Consider the following 18,289-nt stretch of genomic DNA (forward strand, 5'->3'; position numbering starts at 1 on the left):
GACAAGCTTTTCTTTTCTTTTTTTCTAGATTTCTGCCTAACAAAAAGTGATTGCATGATATAAACCACCATATTTGAAAGACAAATAGGAAGGATCCGATTGCCAAACTAATTATATACAGCCTGCGTAGATACATAATTAATGATACAGACACTATGAAGAATACAAAAGAATCTTCTCTGCAACTACCACTGTAAATTAAAAACTTATACATACAAATGAATTAAAAAACTGCAGCTCCGCAAGTGTGATGCAGTAGTAGCAAGAGGAGGCCTCGTGCTTCTTGGGCACATTGATGGAGTTTTCAGGTGTTTCTCTTTCCATGTTGCCCCAATTTGAATTTTGGGCTCCATTCAAAAAGGATTTTTGAAATAAAAGCCTCTTGTCAGAAGATAAAGGGCAAAAATATCTCCTCAAAGAATCAATATAATCTTAACTTTGAAAGCCACTACTACTACAGTGTAAGCCTCGTCGAAGTAGAATTGCACATACACTCAGGAATTGGGTAGGCCGTCACATCCTTGCCAATCTTATCAGTCCTGAATTCAGGCTGCCCGAGAGATCCATGGTGCAATTCCTTTACAATCCTATTGAACTCGGTTTCTGAGAGGGAGTTATTCAGCAAGTAAGGCAGCATCTGCCGCTTGTTTGGGGTTATGAACTTCTTGTGCCCAGCAAAAGCCCTATGCCCCTGAATCAGAAACAAACAAGGTTAATAAGCCTCAGAATGCTTGGCGACATTGAAAAACTGACTAAAATTATTCTGAGCCAATCTTTGATGAGGAAACCAACAATCTATTAGAAACAGTTTTTGTCTTGTAAAATATTAAAATACCAAAGTTGTCTCATTTTTGAAGAAAGAAAATCTTGTATTTCATGTGTTGTGGGTATGATTTCAACTAGAATTATAAAAGATAACCAGCTGAGATAAATTTTTTCAGGTCAGTGTGAAGAAAGAAAAACTACCCGAATCATATGAGCCATATTTCCTCCATGGGAAGGCATGAAGACGTTGCTCTTCTCGCAGACTATGTAATCAATCGCTGCAAGAAGAGAGGCCTTTTTGGCGAATGGCTCCAATTCACCAGGAAGGGATAGTTTCTGCTTGTTGTATAAATCTGGGAATTCTTTCCTAAGAGGCTCCAAGGCAGCCATCCCACCAAGCGGCTCTCCACCCGCCCAGTATATCCTAGCATTTTTTGGAGCATCAAGGGCTTTAAGGAGCCTGAAAAACATAACTATTATCATGAAAAGAAACCATTGAGGTTAGAATTAAAATCTTTGAACATTAGATTGCAGCAATACCTTGTGACTTCCAAAGCATTCAAGGGGCATAGACCAGCCAACTTTCGTTCCTCATAGGTCATGTTCGATCTCGCAGTGAGAAGCTCCGGCCGGCGCTTTCTCTCCTCATGAATAACCTCATTAAAATCATCACTCAGACCAGGAAGACAGCCAGTTCTCACCCAAACATCCTTCTCCATTCGGAGATGGAGGGCAAGATAGGGACCTTTGCTTCTCATCCTCTCTGTTAGCTTGTTTCCTATATCAAGAATAGGTGTAGCAAATCTCAAAGCTTGAAAAGCGACCTACAATAATTTAAAAGAAGAAATTTGTTAATGCCATAGCTAACAAATTTCATGCACTTGGGGATGCGATGGGAGAACACCAGTACCTTGCAACGAAGCTTCTGTAGATCAGGAGGGAGATCCTTTGAAAGCCTGGAATCCAATCCCCTTAGGAGCAAAACACCCTCTCTGTTAAGCTGAAGAGAAAGTTACAGAAGCATGATTAAAAGATTCATAGTAGAAATCGGATATTGGAACTAGCCAGCAAGACATATACTGGAGATGTCAATTCCAATAAAGGTAATTATCAAGTCTTTGAATCATTGCGGATCCTGCAATACCCTTCAATAAAATTGCCTTTTGGTTGAAAGATTTAGCAATTTAGGCTAAATCTTGCCAAACAGTTTTTGAGCGATTTTTTTTTTTAAATCCAGTTTTCATCTCATTTTAGGCTAAATTCCGAATTTAATAAATCTATGAGGAACAGAATTTCAGATTTTTATAGTATTTCAGTTTATTATGCCTCTTATTTTCTTTCATTTAAATCTTAAATTTCAAAAACATATACCAAATAGTTTACTAGAATTTACCAAATTTAGCATAATTTTATCATACAATTTCAGAATTTAACGCTGCAAGGGTACTAAATCTGAAATTTACAAGATTTAATAAATCCTAATTGTAGCCAAGCAACCCTAATGCTATATTCCATGATTGGCCAAATCTTTTCAAATTATCCAAATTAAAATGGGAGGAACTAAAGAAAGAAAAAAGCTCACCCGCCGCAGATATCTTGATCGAATCCATTGAGGAGAGACATCGAGTGGAGTTATCTTCGCCTCCACTGGTCTCGTCATCAAATGGGTCGAAGGCAAAGAGGAGACGACCCTAACATCCTTTGCGAGCACTTTCTTGAAATGATCCAGATTAAAGATATCAGCAAATTCACTGCCAAGTATCAGCATTAAAGGAACCATAAGCCTTTAAAAAAAAATAAGAGGAAAATCCACACAAAAAAAAAAGAAATTTTATCCATAATTCTAATGAACTTAAGTAAACAGGGCATCTAAACAAGTGAATCAAGAGTACATTCCTTTGAGAAGGGGAAATTTAACATGAATGAGCTACCGTGGTTACCTATCGTCGCCCCAGATAGCATTAACCTGAAGAATAGGAATCACTAGCGCAGCCTCAAGAATGCGAGCAATGACGACGGCATCGACGATCTGGTTGCGCTGTTGGTTTAGCCCACCGGAGACCACTACCAATAGGTACTTCCGACGGTGATTCAGGTGAACCGCTTCGCTTTCCCGCCTGTATTCACCGCTGAACTCCAAGCATGGTCGATACCCCAAACCATCCGGCTGACTCCAAAATTCCATCTCCTTAGCCTCTTCCTTCCGCTGCACCACCGCCGCCGCCGCCAACGCCGACGCTTCTGCCTGGGCAGAGGGGTTCAAACTCCGACGATTGCCGTAAGTGACACAGGGAAGGGTAGAGTACGGAAGCAATGGATTGTCGCGGAGGCCTATACTGAGAAACCCAAGTAACGAGACAATGAAGAGTAGAACTACGATAAGGGTTCTAGGGTTTCTTGTAGCGGAGAAGAGGCAGAACACTGGCGGCGGCCTAGAAACCTTCCTCGGCGACAAGATCCCTTGGAAAGAAGAGGACGAAAGTGGGTCAATGAAATGCGAAGGTACCGCAATGTATGAGAGATGCCTCGTCTTTGATCTCACCATTAGAAGAGAATGCGAGCTCTCTCTTTCCCTTCGTTTGCAGGGAAGATGAGAGAGAAAGAGTCTCGAGGAAGGATTTTAATAGGAGACGTGGTGAAGAGGCCTGTTCATATTATTTCAACTTATTTAAGAAATCCCCATTTAAATCTTTATATTTGACCCTAAATGAAATGCGATTCCTTCTGGTCCGAGTTATTTCGACGCTGAATTTTCATGAAAAATTACCTATTTTTTAAAAATATATTTTAACATATTTAATATAAATGTATTAAAATAAATTTAAAAGTCATTAGATTTATATTAAAATTAATAAAATTCAATAATATAACTTATATACATTTAATTCATAATCACATAATTTATATTAAAAAATCTTTAGAATACCTTTTTCCTAAATAAGTCATGATTCAAATATTAAAATTTACCCTATCAGTGTTTTAATCGGATTCAAATATTCAAGTCAGAGTCGACCCGATCGGACCATGACCTGTTTACAGCTTTTAGTTCCGTGGGCAAAAAGAAGCTTCTACGATCTGAGTTTTATGCGAGCAGACGCGTTGGTATGGTGGGGGCATTTTGGAGATACAGCATATAATGTTTGACTGGGAATCTGGGATAATAATTTGAATCATTAAATAATTTAATTTAATTCGCTCAAAATCCGCAGAATTGTTCTGTGGGGAAAGTCATATCAATGGACGGTCGGATTTTCTGTGCTACGATCTGTTTCTGATTGGTAGGCCAGTTGACAGCCTGGACTTGCCCGGCTTCCAATACTGAGGCGTGATCAAATATCACACGTCTTTTTCATTAAAATAATTTTTTTTCATTAAAATAATAATTCCTCGCATTCTCAGTTCAGCTGGCATGTGAACCCTAAGATTTATTACACGTGGAATCATTTAAATTTTACACGTGGAAAATAATTATTAGTAAATAACTGTGAGTGTCAACTAGTGGATAAATTATTCCGACGTAGAACGTAATAAATCGTTTGGAGACTAATCAGAATACGTCACGTTAGTAGTATCAAGCGCGGTACCGAGGGAGTGACGTGGCACATTCTGGTTGGTCTTTGGACAACGTTCGACATCCGTACAAAATAATTTGCCCAACTAGCGGTTATTAGCACCATATAAGAATCTGTTATGACCGTTGCCTTGTATTTACTTTTCTATCCTAAGTTCAGTCTATTTATACTTGTATCTGTACCAGTTTAAGATATGAAAATAATATTGTATTCTTTGTTTTCTTCCTCACAGTATCTTCAGCTTTTCTGCCTTCCTTCTTTCTCCATTTGCTCTTATGGTATCAGAGCAGTAGAGGTCGCTCAAGAACCTCATGGAATCCCTACCCCGCCCCCCCCCCCCCCCTCCCCGAATCCTTACCCCCCCCTTCTTCCTCCTCCTCCGCCTCATCCTCCACCCAAACTACCACCTCCGCTGGAATTTTCGCCTGCATACCACCAAATCTAAAATTTCTTCTCTCCAACATCAAGAACCTCGCTCCTCATCATCTCACGCCGGACAACTACTCGATTTGGCGAGCGCAAATTCTACAGCAATTTACTACAAATGGCTTCGCCGGATATCTTCTTGGCACCGTCCCGGCACCACCCGATCCCGCCTCTACCGATTATGCTCAATGGCTGGTCATTGACAGCAATCTCCTTTCAGCTCTTTTTGCCACGGTATCTCAATCCATCTTGCCATACATTATCACTTCTTCCACCGCCAATGCTGCTTGGACTGTTCTTGAGAAGCGCCTTCAACCGACCAGTCGCTCCCGCGTCATCCAGCTCAAGAACGAGCTATACCGCACTCAAATGAAGGATCTCTCCGTGCAACAATACCTCACTCACATTAAGACGATCGTCGACAACATCTCCGACTCTGGCTCCAAGATTGAGTCTGAAGATGTCATGCTTCACATCCTCAACGGTCTCCCGCCAACTTACAACTCATTCAAATCGACAATCCGCAATTCCCTCCAACCAATTGACTTGGATACCTTCTATGCCTTGCTATGCAATGAGGAAATTCACCTTCAGCACGAAAATCTTCAAGAACCGAACCCCACGGCTCTCTACGCTGCCTCCTCAAACTCGTCTCGCAATCGTAACAACAACAACAGAAGATTCGCCAAACCCAAGAATCCGCAATCATCTCAATTTTCCTCTGCTCCGACTTCTGTGACTACCGCCGCACCTGCTTCGACAAGACCGACATGTCAAATTTGCGGCAAAGTTGGGCACATTGCCTCAATTGTTGGCATCGCCACAATCCTAAATACGCTCCTGCCGACAATCGTCAACCCCGGGCTCTCTTCGCAAATCCGTCCGCTCAAATCAATCAAGACTGGATTCTTGACTCAGGCGCTTCCACGCACCTAACTCCGGACGTCAACCACCTCTGCTACCCGACTGCCTACCACGGATCGGATACGGTCTCCACCGCAAACGGTAACAACCTTCCCATCACCAATACCGGTCAAGGTCTCCTTCCTTTGCCGGACACCGCTCGTAAGTTACATCTCAACAATCTCCTACACGTTCCTACACTCACACACAATCTTCTTTCCGTCTCAAAACTTACTTCCGATAACTTTGTTACCATTTCTTTTGATGCTAATGGTTTCGTCATAAAGGACTCACGGGACCACCGTCCGTTGCTTCATGGACATCTCAGTAACGGTCTTTACCACCTCCGCACCGCATCCGACATCAAGAACTCAGCTCTCACGGCCAAAACCAACGACTCGGGCAACTGGCATTCTCGCCTAGGACACCCGAACAAAGACACACACAACACCCTTTCTCGCTTAATTCCTGAAATTACTAATGTACCTCATTCATTGTTTTGTAACTCTTGTAACCAGGCTAAAAGCCACAAGTTAGTTTTTAATAAAAGAGTTACTATTACTTCGCAACCCTTTGAGCTTGTTCACACCGACGTCTGGGGACGGCTCCTCACATCTCTCTTGATGGTCATCGATATTACATTGTTTTTATTGACGACTACTCCCGCTTTTCTTGGCTCTATCTTCTTCATACTAAAGACGAAGCTTTAATGGCATTCAAGAATTTTCTTAATCTCATAAAAACTCAACACAATAAAATCCCAAAGATTCTCCGTTCCGACGGCGGAGGTGAATACACTAGCTTCGCCTTCCGTCGCCTGCTGCAGGATCACGGTATTCTCCATCAGCTGACCTGCCCTCACACGCCCGAGCAAAACGGTGTCGCTGAACGCAAACACCGTCACCTTCTGGACCTCACTCGAGCCCTCCTACATGAATCTGGTCTACCTTCCAAGTTCTGGTCTTCTGCGCTCTCCACCGCCCACTACCTCATCAACAAACTTCCTTCCAAATCCATCTCTAATCAAATACCTCACCAACGCCTCACAGGTACCTCTCCGACCTACACCCACCTTCGAACATACGGCTGCTTATGCTATCCTTGGTTAAAACCTTACTCCACGGACAAACTTGCCATAATATCTCAGCCCTGTGTCTTTATCAATTACTCACCTAACCAAAAAGGATACTTATGTCACAACCTTCTCACCGGTCGCACTTACACCTCTTGACACATCCTCTTTTATGAAACTCAGTTCCCACTCAAGCATCACTCAAATCAGCCTTCCTTGCACCAATCAGATCATATCTCCCCCATGCCCCCTCTACTTCTAACACCCTCCTCCACTATCACTCCCTCCACTACAACTCACACTATGCCTTCTCACAATTCTGCCAGCTTCAACTCGATCTCCGACACACAGCCAAACACTTCATCCAACTCACCCTCGCCTCCTGAGACTCTCAGCTCGTCCAACCAACCCCTCATACCACTTCCCCTACTCATCAAATGCAAACACGTCTCAAATCTTGTATCCGCAAACCGAAGCCGGTCTTCAATCTGATTGCTCAAGTTACTCCTCCTGTCACTCCCACTACTTATCTTCAGGCGCTTAAATCCGAACCTTGGCGGGCGACAATGCAGGCAGAATTTAACGCTCTTCAACAGCAATCCACCTGGTCACTTGTCCCTCCCCCTCCCGGCAAGCCCGTCCTAGGCTGCAAATGGACATACAAGATTAAGCTCCTACCCAACGGGACAGTCGACCGCTATAAGGCACGACTCGTCGCTCTCGGATATGATCAGAAATTTTGCATTAACTACAATGAGACCTTCAGCCCGGTTGCAAAGATGCCTACAATTCGACTTCTTCTTGCTCTTTCTCTCAACCGTGACTGGCCAGTTTATCAACTGGACATCGCTAATGCTTTTCTACATGGAGACCTACCAGACGACATCTACATGCGGCAACCTCCGGGCTTCGCCGATCCAACCCAACCAAACGCAGTGTGTAAACTACAAAAATCACTCTATGGCCTAAAGCAAGCACCGAGACAATGGTTTCAAAAGCTAACGAGTTTCCTACAACAACTCGGATTCGGGTTCAGTCGTTCCGATCCCTCACTCTTGATTTTTAATCAAAACGGTATCTGCATATACTTGCTAATTTATGTAGATGATTTTCTGGTTACAGGTAATGATGCTGCAGCCATTAGCCGACTTCTCTCCAAACTCAAACAACAATTCGCTCTCAAACAGCTAGGGGACATCTCACTTTTCCTTGGAATCCAGGTGACCCGTACTAAACATAGTTTCTTTCTTTCTCAAGAACACTACGCTTCCAAAATTCTTAATGATGCAGGGTATAAGGATTGCAAGTCCGCACCAACACCGATTACTCCCGTCAATCACCAGAAGAAACCAAACTTACAGTCGCATCCCGATCCGTCCCTCTACCGCCGACTCACTGGCTCACTTCAATACCTCTGGATCACCAGACCCGACATAGCGTATGCCACCAACCGTGTCTGTCAGCATATGCAAACTCCCACTGAACAGGACTTCCATGACCTCAAACGGCTCCTACGATACGTCAAAGGAACTCTCACCTACGGCTTACCAATCACACACGGCTCTCTGAATCTTCGAACCTACTCAGACGCAGACTGGGCATCAGATGCAACCGACCGTAAGTCGGTATCCGGCTTCTGCACCTTCCTCGGCCCCAACCTCATCTCCTGGACAGTGAAAAAGCAACCCACAGTTGCCAAATCCTCCACCGAAGCTGAGTACCGGTCTCTATCCGCTGCCGCGTCAGATGTCATCTGGCTTCGAAGACTCGCTGCCGAACTCCAGCTCCCGCAGCCATCTCCGACAACAATCCACTGTGATAATACCTCCGCCATGGCCATAGCCAAAAATCCGGTTTTTCACGCCCGAACGAAGCACATCGAGATCGACTATCACTTCATTCGTCAGCAACTCCATTCCGGCAATATAAAACTCGAACACATCTCATCCGCCGATCAAATCGCTGACATTCTCACTAAACCATTCTCGATATCTCGGTTCTTGGAATTACGCACCAAATTAACCACTCGGTCACCGAGTGCCTAATTTGAGGGAGGATATTAGCACCATACAAGAATCTGTTATGACCATTGCCTTGTATTTACTTTTCTATCCTAAGTTCAGTCTATTTATACTTGTATCTGTACCAGTTTAAGATATGAAAATAATATTGTATTCTCTGTTTTCTTCCTCACAGTATCTCCAGCTTTTCTGCCTTCCTTCTTTCTCCATTTGCTCTTAGCGGTATGCAAGGAGTAAAGGTTGCTTAGGGCATCTCTAATGGAAAACCCCATTTTTCACTAAAAAATGCGTAAAACTTTAAAATGCATCTCCAATGTAACTCATTTTTTCTTTTTTCTCTATCTTCTTTGCGAAGGTAACCATATCTCTTATGTTTCACGCGCTTTCCACAAAGCTAAGCAAAGAATAAAGATAATCGCTTTTTTTTAATAGGTGAATAGTCCGATGTCAATATTGGCGTCGCACTGTTCACCTACTGATTTTTTGCATGAGATTTAGAGTTCGAATGCAATGATTCGTGGACGGCATACAAAAATATGCAGTTCGATTGGAGATCATCTTATGTACTTCAGCTATCCCTTTAGTAAAGTTGCTAAGTTGCATCTTCGTTTAACTATATGACAAATTTTTCTTCTTGAATGTTATTACAAACTTAATTACATAATTTAATTTTTTAGACTTTTGGTTCAATTAAGATTTTGTTTGGGGCTAATAAATAAATAAATAAAGATTTCGTTCGGGGCTATTTTTTATTGCTTTCTAAAGTAATTTTTAATATATATATATATATATATTATTTTAAATTTTTTTAATAAAAAAGACTGCTTTTTCCCTGCCTCTAGAATCAACTTCCTAGTAAAAAATTAAATTTTTTTTTGTTAAAAAGCTGCTTTAAGAAAAAATAAAAAGTCGTACAAAATTTCTTTATTGATAATCAAAATTCTTAACAAATAGATCAATTAAGATGAGCTGCATAATTACATAATTTTGTTGTGATGAAAATTTCTGCCTTTGAAAATTAGCCTCTGTTGTTTTTTTGTCTTGTTTATCATAGTAATTAACTATTAAATAAATAATGATTTTAATAATTTTGGCTTGAAAATTAGTCATTATTTATTTGGATGGATATTAAATGCACATTCAATGTGAAGTCAACTTTAATGATTTAGGCATGCTAGTAAATTAAAAATTCTGCTCCAAATGGAAGATTAAGGTTTAGTTTGAGATGGTTTTTTTATTAAGTTTTAAGAACTAATAAAAAAAGTCATCCCAAATCTCAAATGTAACCTAAAAGTGGAACTTTTATTTGGTCCGATGAAAGGACGTAGAGCTAGGTTCGGCCGGCACTAAATCGCGCCACGTAGCAGACACAAAATCATGTATTTGTCAATTTTGCTCGATAATAATAAGAACTACCATTATGTGAAGACAAATACCGAGCAATACCGAGTAATACCGAGCAATACTGAGTTTTTTCTAGAAAAAACTCGGTATTACTTGATATTGCTCGGTATTACTCGGTATTGGTCTTCACATAGCGATATTTCTCGTTATTGCCAAGCAATACCTAGCAATACCGAGCAAATACTGGGTAACTCAGTGGTGACCGAACGTAGAGCTACGTCCGGTCACCGGACCAAATAATTGTTCCTAAAAGTGCGAAATCTAAATTTATTAATTATCTTGAATAAAATTTGATCTTTATTTTTTTAAAATGGTGATTACGTAATTTATTTAATTTCTCAAGATGGTGACGAACCTAACTCAATTGATTTACATTTAATATTTAAAAAAGATGGTCATCATATTTAAACTTCATTAAATTCAAGCTTGCTTCTTATCATATCGGACCATTACATAAAGAGATGACTGTATTGTATTGAAGTAACCCACCGCAAAAAAGTAAAATAGAATTACGAAGAAAATGAAGAGAGAGAGGAAAGCTGTCATTCAAGAGAGAGAGAGAAAGAAAGAAAGAAAAAAATTCAGCAGTGAGCGCATGTAAGAAAAAACTTTTTTTCATAGTAAAAAAAATGCTAATTTAGACAATTAGACTTCTACAATAGATAGAAGAAAAGAGTAACAAAAACACAACAACAGTACCTCATTCTCCATCTCTGGCCCTTGTCATCATAATAGGTGATGATTCATTTTTTTTTTTTCTAATTTTATCTAAAGTGTTATTATTTATGTACCTCTTTCGAAATGTAGTGAATTTTTTTTTTTATATACTATATGTCTCTAAATGAAGTCACACTTATGATTCATTTTGGACAGCTTTCTTAATGTTTCTTAAATCAGTTTTTTAATAGAAAAAAATTGATGTAAGAAGCAGTAAGAAAATCGTCTCAAATGAAAGTTTCGTTTGTGACAGCATTCATATTGCTTCTTAAAACAACTTTTTAGTACAAAAGTTATTTTTTTGTACTTAAAAGATGTTTTAAGTAGTAAAAAAGCCGTCCCAAATGAAGCCGAAATCTTCGACTGTCATGATCCGGCCCTGTGAGCTCATGTAGACGAGGCGGGAACGAATGTCAGATGTTCAGAACATGAAATTTTCATAAAACATACATTGAAGAATCTAAAACACCTCAAAAGTATTTAAAAAAAAAAACGTCTCTAAACAACTTTCCAATTTAAATTAAGCATTTCATATTATTGCATAAAAAGTTTTATAAATACAAAGGTGCCAAAATATTTCATTTATGCCAAACCACCCAAAAATTTTTAAACTACAACTAAAAGAAACTTAAGAGGAACTTGTCATCCGGTCCTCTACGACTGTAAGTGTACCAATGACGGTCAGCCATTCCTAGCAGTGCATTCTCCTAAAAAATATTCCAAAATGAGAGAATGACCTAGAGCTCAATAGGTAACACTAACTTTAACAATTTCATATATCAATAAATGAAAATCAACATGTATGTTAAAAGTGAATTAACTCATCTATAAGTTTATGAAATGTCATGATTGTTTTGCTAAGTGTCACATGCTAGTTCATATGCATTAATGCATATCCTTTCCACTATTTCATGTCATTTGTGTCATATAAATGTTATAATATGCTTGCTTAATTTTAACTTATACAATCATACCGGAGTACTAGAAGTGTATTGTTCAGGTACATAAATATAATTTTGGTCATTTATCTTCCTTTCCTCTTTTGTCCCGAAGAGTCATATTGCTCATAAGTGTCATATTGTGTTTTTGCACAATATTTGGTACTCCGCCTTCAACATGTGCAATCATTCAAACATTTTTTTTTTCATAAAAACATAGAATTGTAGTGTCAAAATCTCATATCAATCATATGCATTGAGGAATATGTAAGCTTACATGAAAGGTTGCATTTCAAAGAACATCTAGAAAGAGACTTCTATGTATTGTTATGTATTACTATCATTATTATCAAAATGAGAATATTTAATATGCATTGATAGAAAATAATGATAACATTTAATATACATTGTTAGCAAATAATGAGAACATTAAATATGCATTTCTAAGTGTTAGACATTTCAAAGCATATAAAGGGAGTTTATGGAGTAAAGTGTTCCTAATTCAAATGTCACTTCTTGAAACTGTCGTTTGTCGTCTCACCCCTCATCTTTTCAAGATCTAAGGAAAAATTTACAACATTAGCCTTCTTATACAATCCCAAATTAATTTTACCTCACTAATCCTACACCCTACATATTCAATTAATTAATTACTCTTCTTAGGATCATTAATACTCATTAACCTACCCATAACCTAAAATATTTTTATGCACATATTTATTAATAGTCATTAATATATCCAATCTAATCAAATATTTTTTTAATTAAAAGTAATTTAAATGCTAATTTTTGGATTTACCTAAATTCCAATTTTTGTAAACCCCATTCTTCACTAATTTCATTAAATTTGCATGCTAAAACATCCCTTTTACCTAATTATAATTTTTTGATATTTAATTTTAGGATTAAAAATATAAAAATTAGGGAAATTTATTTTTTTCCAAATTTTCATTTTCTCTTAATTAGAAACTTTCCAAGTCTCCTAGGAATAAAATTTATTAACATTTAAGCTTAATTTTGAAACTCCAAAAATCTTTAGAAAAAAATTCATTTTATTGTTTAATCATGTTTCTAATATTTTGTAACAACATTCCTAAACAAAATTTAATTTTAAAAGAAACCCTAATTTTGGAACCTAAATTTTTTCTTAAGAAAAATTCGTTTTATGACTTAGAAACATGCTCATAAATAAGCTCTATCACTTTTCTAAGAAAGCCCCATCAAAAAGCAAAACCCTAAATATTTTTCTCCAATAAAATTAAGGGAAAACAACTTTTTCTTGCATTAGAAGCTTACCTCTATCTTCCTTATGTGTTTCTCCATGTTTTTCTCCAAAGATCCGTGCTAGAATCTCGCCGGCCGCCAGCTTTCCCTAGCTCCCGCCGCTCCTTCCTCTCTTCCGTCTGTCTACTCGGTTGGTTCGCGTCTTTTCTAACACCCATCTTAAAGCCTTAAGGGATCGAATATCCCTTAAGGCTTTAAGATGGGTGTTAGGAAAAAAAGACGCATGTACCCCTTCCCTCAATATTTTCTAAAGAGTTTATGAGGGCAAAATGGGTAAAAAGAGTTAAAATTTACTTAAATGTCTTTGACGGTTTTTTATTTTCAAATCATGTGAAATTAGGTATACATTCTTTATACCGTTTTGTTCAAAAATTTGCGTAGAATTTTATAAAATTTATTGAGTCGAATTTCGACGACTTTGAAAATTCGTCTAATTTTGTCGCGGTGCAACAAAATACGTGCGTCGCATCTGATCGACAGTTTTGGGATTTTACATCTGCGTTGGGATGATTTTCTTACTGTTTGGCATAATAACATTTTAAAAATAAAAATAAAAAATAATTGTACTAAAAAGTTATTTTAAAAAATAGTGATAAAACAATCCTAAATGAAACCTTAATTTCCTAACTTGTCCAACCCCAATCGGTCAATTAATTAGTAAGGTTAATGATAAAGCCCAAATTAAAACTCTCTTTGAATTGCTTTGACTCAATAATAGACATAACTTATTAGCTTTTAATTTGTATAAAATAAAAACAATCCAACATAATATGTAAATAATAACAGTTAATTAATGTCTCCTTCTGAAAATATTGGCCACCAATGCAAACATAATAATCGCTTAATTGGGATCAGAGCTAACAGATCAACCAATAATAAAAATATTATAATTAAAAAAGGTGCTAATCGTACGCATGGGTATGGAAGTAGCTATGAATTATGATGACAGGAACGGCTCAACTAGAACAAACGTCACCCTTCATTTAAAACAGTAATACTGTAAAATTCCTTAGAATTTCATTATTAAATTTTAGTAATGAAAATACTAAATTATATTTAATATATCATAAAAAATTTATTTTGATCAGACACAAATCTCAAGATAAAATTAAAGTTGGGATTATCCGAAGTCCAATTTCAACATGCTTATAGTCGAATTGGACGTCTCAAAAATACGAACCCGACGACACCAAATTTGACTCAATCTGAGCTCAAATGAGCCCAAATCGAAAACCCGAAGTACATTTGAAGAGTTAAAATCATAAATTGATCGGTCAAATAATTTCTAAACACAACATGCTTATAGTCCAATCAAGCGGCTCGACGAGATAAATCCAAATTAATATATTTTTTTATTTTGAATACTGCTTTATTTTTTATTTTTTTATTTCATGATCTGCAATAACGCAAAACCTGAAAGGCAGATATGCACGGAATAAAGGGTTCCTTGAACATAATCAAAAGGACAAATGATTGATAGCTAATACCAAATAGAATTAGAACGTGGGGCAAAATATGTGCTCACAAAGTTTGTCAGTTACGCTACGAATATTTTTCTTATGAGAGTTGATGGTAGCTCACCGAAGTTCACCTAACGCTTTAGGAAAAAAGCTTTGGAAATAAGGGCACTCAACCGACGTTTATTGGCACCTAAAACAGTTCCACTCTATCTCACTCAATTTCCATTTCATTAACTTAATAATTTGTTAATTGTGGCATAAGTTACTTCATTAATATCATCACTAATGAATATATAAAGATATTAAAAACTATTGTCCGTATTATGAACTATCTAGAGCCCCAGAGGAATTGCGCCCCACGTAAAAGTTTTAAAATACTATTGTCTTTAGGCAATTGCCCCCAGCATAATTAAACATATTGTGTATATGTATTATTGTTACGGAACGATGAATCAAATACAAATAAGAATTGAAATGATAATAAAAAAAAATATCCTTACAACCAAAATTTGTTCTGAGTCAACCCCGCAAAGGCGCTGCCCCTTGATCCCACAACCTGACATGACAGGTCGAACCCCGCCAAGGGGGGCACTGCCCCCTAGAATCCCCGACATATATACAAAAATTCCTCAAACTTTTACTATAAGCTGCACCACCCTCCCCCCCCCCCCCCCCCCCCCCCCCCCCCCCCCCCAAACAGAAAATTAAGGCTTATTCGCTTAAATAAATTGATTGTATTCACATATCTTGAAATAATAATTTTTTCCTTCTTCAAAATATAACAATCGACACCCTATTTGAATCATTTTTTTATGAGAAAATGATCAAAGCAGTCTCTTAACTCTTTATGAAAGATCAAATTAGTCTTCAACTATATTAAATAATTATTAGTCTAATTATGAGATTATTTTGGTTGATTTTAAAGATTTTAGAGATAAAAATGATTCTTTAATATAATTGAGAATCAATTTAATCCTTAAAAAAATTTAAGGGATCGTTCTGCTCATTTTGCTTACTAGTGAGTAGGACGTTATAGCATGCACGATTGTCTTTTAAATTATATTTATTTACTTGTTTTAAATGGAGAAAATAAAAACAAAAATAAAGAAAGATGATCTGAAGATCTCTTTTTTGTGCATTTTATTTTCCAATGTTCTTCGTTGATTAAAGGTCAAATATTTATTGTCAGATTAATTATTTTTTTCCAGGGAACATGACAATTATGGTACAGGATCTCAGTGGTGCTTCAGATGTCATTTTCTTATAAGTCGCTTGGAAGTTGACATCAAGGGTTAGTTAATTGCTAATTAAATAATTGAGAGAAAAAGTAGAAGATGACCTTTTGGTGCCTTGCAATTAAGTTGGTCACCTACTTAATTATTTAATTGTTTTAGATTACTTAAAGTTAGTGGTGGTGAGGGGTGGCACTTAAATATCGTCAGGGTGGAACTAGTCTTAATTTTCAGGGAGAATAAATTTATAAGTAAAAGTATAGAATTTGGCTAGATCCTTATTGTTTATGTCCTTGATCGTTGTATGCTTCGCAGATATATCGGGAGTCCAAGGGACAGCGCCCCCTGACACGATTCGACATTTTTTATGTATTTTCTTTACTATTTCTCTTTATATTTGGTTCATTGTTTCCTTTTATGCACATTTTTTATAACACTTCTACACAATGTGTTTAATTATGCTGGGGGCAATTGCCCCCTTAGGCTTAAGGTGGATCCGTGTAATATTAGTTTCTGCTCCAGGTTCGTCCGGACGAAGTCGGATCGTCCGGGACGATCGGTACAGGTTGTGCAGAGAAAATCATGTTTAGCTGTATGGTTCGTCTGGACGAAATCAGGATCGTCTGGACGAAAATAAGTCAGTGAACCCTTCGCCGAGGACGATGTTCAATTTTCGTCTGGACGAAATAATTCTCTTCATGGATCGTCCGGTACGAAGCTCGATCGTCCAGGACGATCAGTCTGGATATATATAGAAATGAGATATTTTGAAGAGAGAGAAAAAGTTGAGGAGAGAGAAAAACGAAGGAAAAAGTGGAAAAGTGGATTTTCGGGCGACGCCGAGCTGTTTTCGTCCGAAGAGACTGTTGAGGAAATTGCTGTACGCAAGGTAAGGCACAATCCGACTTTCTCAATTTTCAGAACCGTCGAGTTTGGCGGTATTATCTGTCCGGAATTAAGTTTTGTTCGCGATTTTCGTCCGTAATTTCCGACTGGTTTAGTTTCTACCGCGTAACTTTCTGTATTTTGTTGAAGTGCCGAGTGTGCACATTTTGGTTATTTTTTTAAGATTTTTGTCCGGTATTTTTGATTCGACTGTGTTTTTAGTCGACTGGATTTTTCTGTGAACTTGGAAATTATCTGTGCAGTAGAATGAATGTTCTAAAATGTTGATATCTATATTCTGTGCGAATTTGATGAATTTTGATTTTCAGGGAAATTGTGTAAATTGTGGTGAAGACAGCTTTTAGTACTCGGTACGGGCACTATGAGTTTTTGGTTATGCCTTTTGGGGTAACCAACGCGCCTGCTATTTTCATGGATCTGATGAACCGAGTATTCAGGGAGTATCTGGATCAGTTTGTGATCGTCTTCATTGACGATATTCTGGTATATTCTGCATCTGAGGATGATCATGCCAGACATTTGAGGATTGTGTTAGAGACTTTGAGGCGGCATCAGCTGTATGCCAAGTTCTCCAAGTGTGAATTCTGGCTGAAGAGTATTTCTTTTCTGGGCATGTGGTAAGCGGAGAAGGTATTTCTGTAGATCCCCAGAAGATTCGGGCAGTTGCTGATTGGCCAAGGCCGACTACGGTATTTGAGGTACGTAGTTTCTTGGGCATGGCTGGATATTACAGGAAATTTGTGAAGGGATTTTCACAGATTTCGACGCCTCTGACGAGACTGACTCAGAAGTCAGTACCTTTTGTTTGGACACCGGAGTGTGAGGCGAGTTTTCAGCGATTGAAGGATTGTTTGACTTCAGCTCCAGTGTTAGCACTTCCGTCAGGTACGGAAGGTTTTCAGGTGTTCAGTGATGCTTCACTGAAAGGACTGGGATGTGTCCTGATGCAGCATGGTCAGGTAATTTCTTATGCTTCTAGACAGTTGAAACCACATGAGAAGAATTACCCGACGCATGATCTGGAGTTAGCTGCAGTTGTGTTTGCTTTGAAGATTTGGCGTCATTACCTGTATGGCGTCAGATGTGAGATTTTCACTGATCATAAGAGCCTGAAGTATATTTTTACTCAGAAGGATCTGAATCTGAGACAAAGAAGGTGGCTCGAGTTGATCAAAGATTATGATTTGACTATTCAGTATCAGCCTGGTAAGGCTAATGTGGTAGCAGATGCCTTGAGCAGGAAGTCTTCTGGATTATCAGGTATTCAGCTTACTTGTGATGACTTTCTGATTCGTGATATGGAGCGTTTGCAGTTGGAAGTGATTTCCTCCAGTGGTTTGGAGTTGGCTCAGATGAGTATTCGGTCTACTTTGGAAACAAGGATTCAAGAAGCCCAGAAGTCAGATTCTGATTATTCGAAGTTGATTGCTCAGATTGGATCTGGTAAGACTCCTGAACTTCGAATTTCTGATTCTGGTGCTATTTTCTGTAAGAACAGGTTGTGGGTACCTGTGTTTGGAGACTTGAGGCAGGAGATTCTGTATGAATCTCATCATTCAGGCTACACTGTACATCCAGGCAGTGGTAAG

At 38.2% G+C, this 18,289-nt stretch overlaps 1 protein-coding gene across 1 annotated transcript; it reads right to left on the bottom strand.

Moving 5' to 3' along the window:
• LOC110106355 (O-fucosyltransferase 20-like) lies at window positions 1-3,363 on the bottom strand. The gene is made up of 6 exons (XM_020836238.2): window positions 2,706-3,363; window positions 2,348-2,516; window positions 1,676-1,765; window positions 1,306-1,589; window positions 967-1,225; window positions 1-691 (listed from the first exon to the last, which is right to left on the bottom strand). The coding sequence occupies exons 1-6, from the start codon at window positions 3,308-3,310 to the stop codon at window positions 455-457; spliced, it is 1,644 nt and encodes a 547-aa protein (XP_020691897.1). The 5' UTR covers window positions 3,311-3,363; the 3' UTR covers window positions 1-454.
• Window positions 3,364-18,289: the final 14,926 nt, after the last annotated feature.

The sequence above is a fragment of the Dendrobium catenatum genome, unplaced genomic scaffold (assembly GCF_001605985.2).
Source record: "Dendrobium catenatum unplaced genomic scaffold, ASM160598v2 fragScaff_scaffold_1263, whole genome shotgun sequence".
Taxonomy (NCBI): domain Eukaryota; kingdom Viridiplantae; phylum Streptophyta; class Magnoliopsida; order Asparagales; family Orchidaceae; genus Dendrobium; species Dendrobium catenatum.

Excerpts from the sequence above, each read along its gene's own strand:
- LOC110106355 (XM_020836238.2), bottom strand. The coding sequence starts at position 3,310 with ATGGTGAGATCAAAGACGAGGCATCTCTCATACATTGCGGTACCTTCG. Across the intron at positions 1,766-2,347 it reads GATCAAGATATCTGCGGCGG|CTTAACAGAGAGGGTGTTTT; the intron begins GTGAGCTTTTTT and ends CTTTCTCTTCAG. Across the intron at positions 692-966 it reads ATATGGCTCATATGATTCGG|GGGCATAGGGCTTTTGCTGG; the intron begins GTAGTTTTTCTT and ends TTTCTGATTCAG.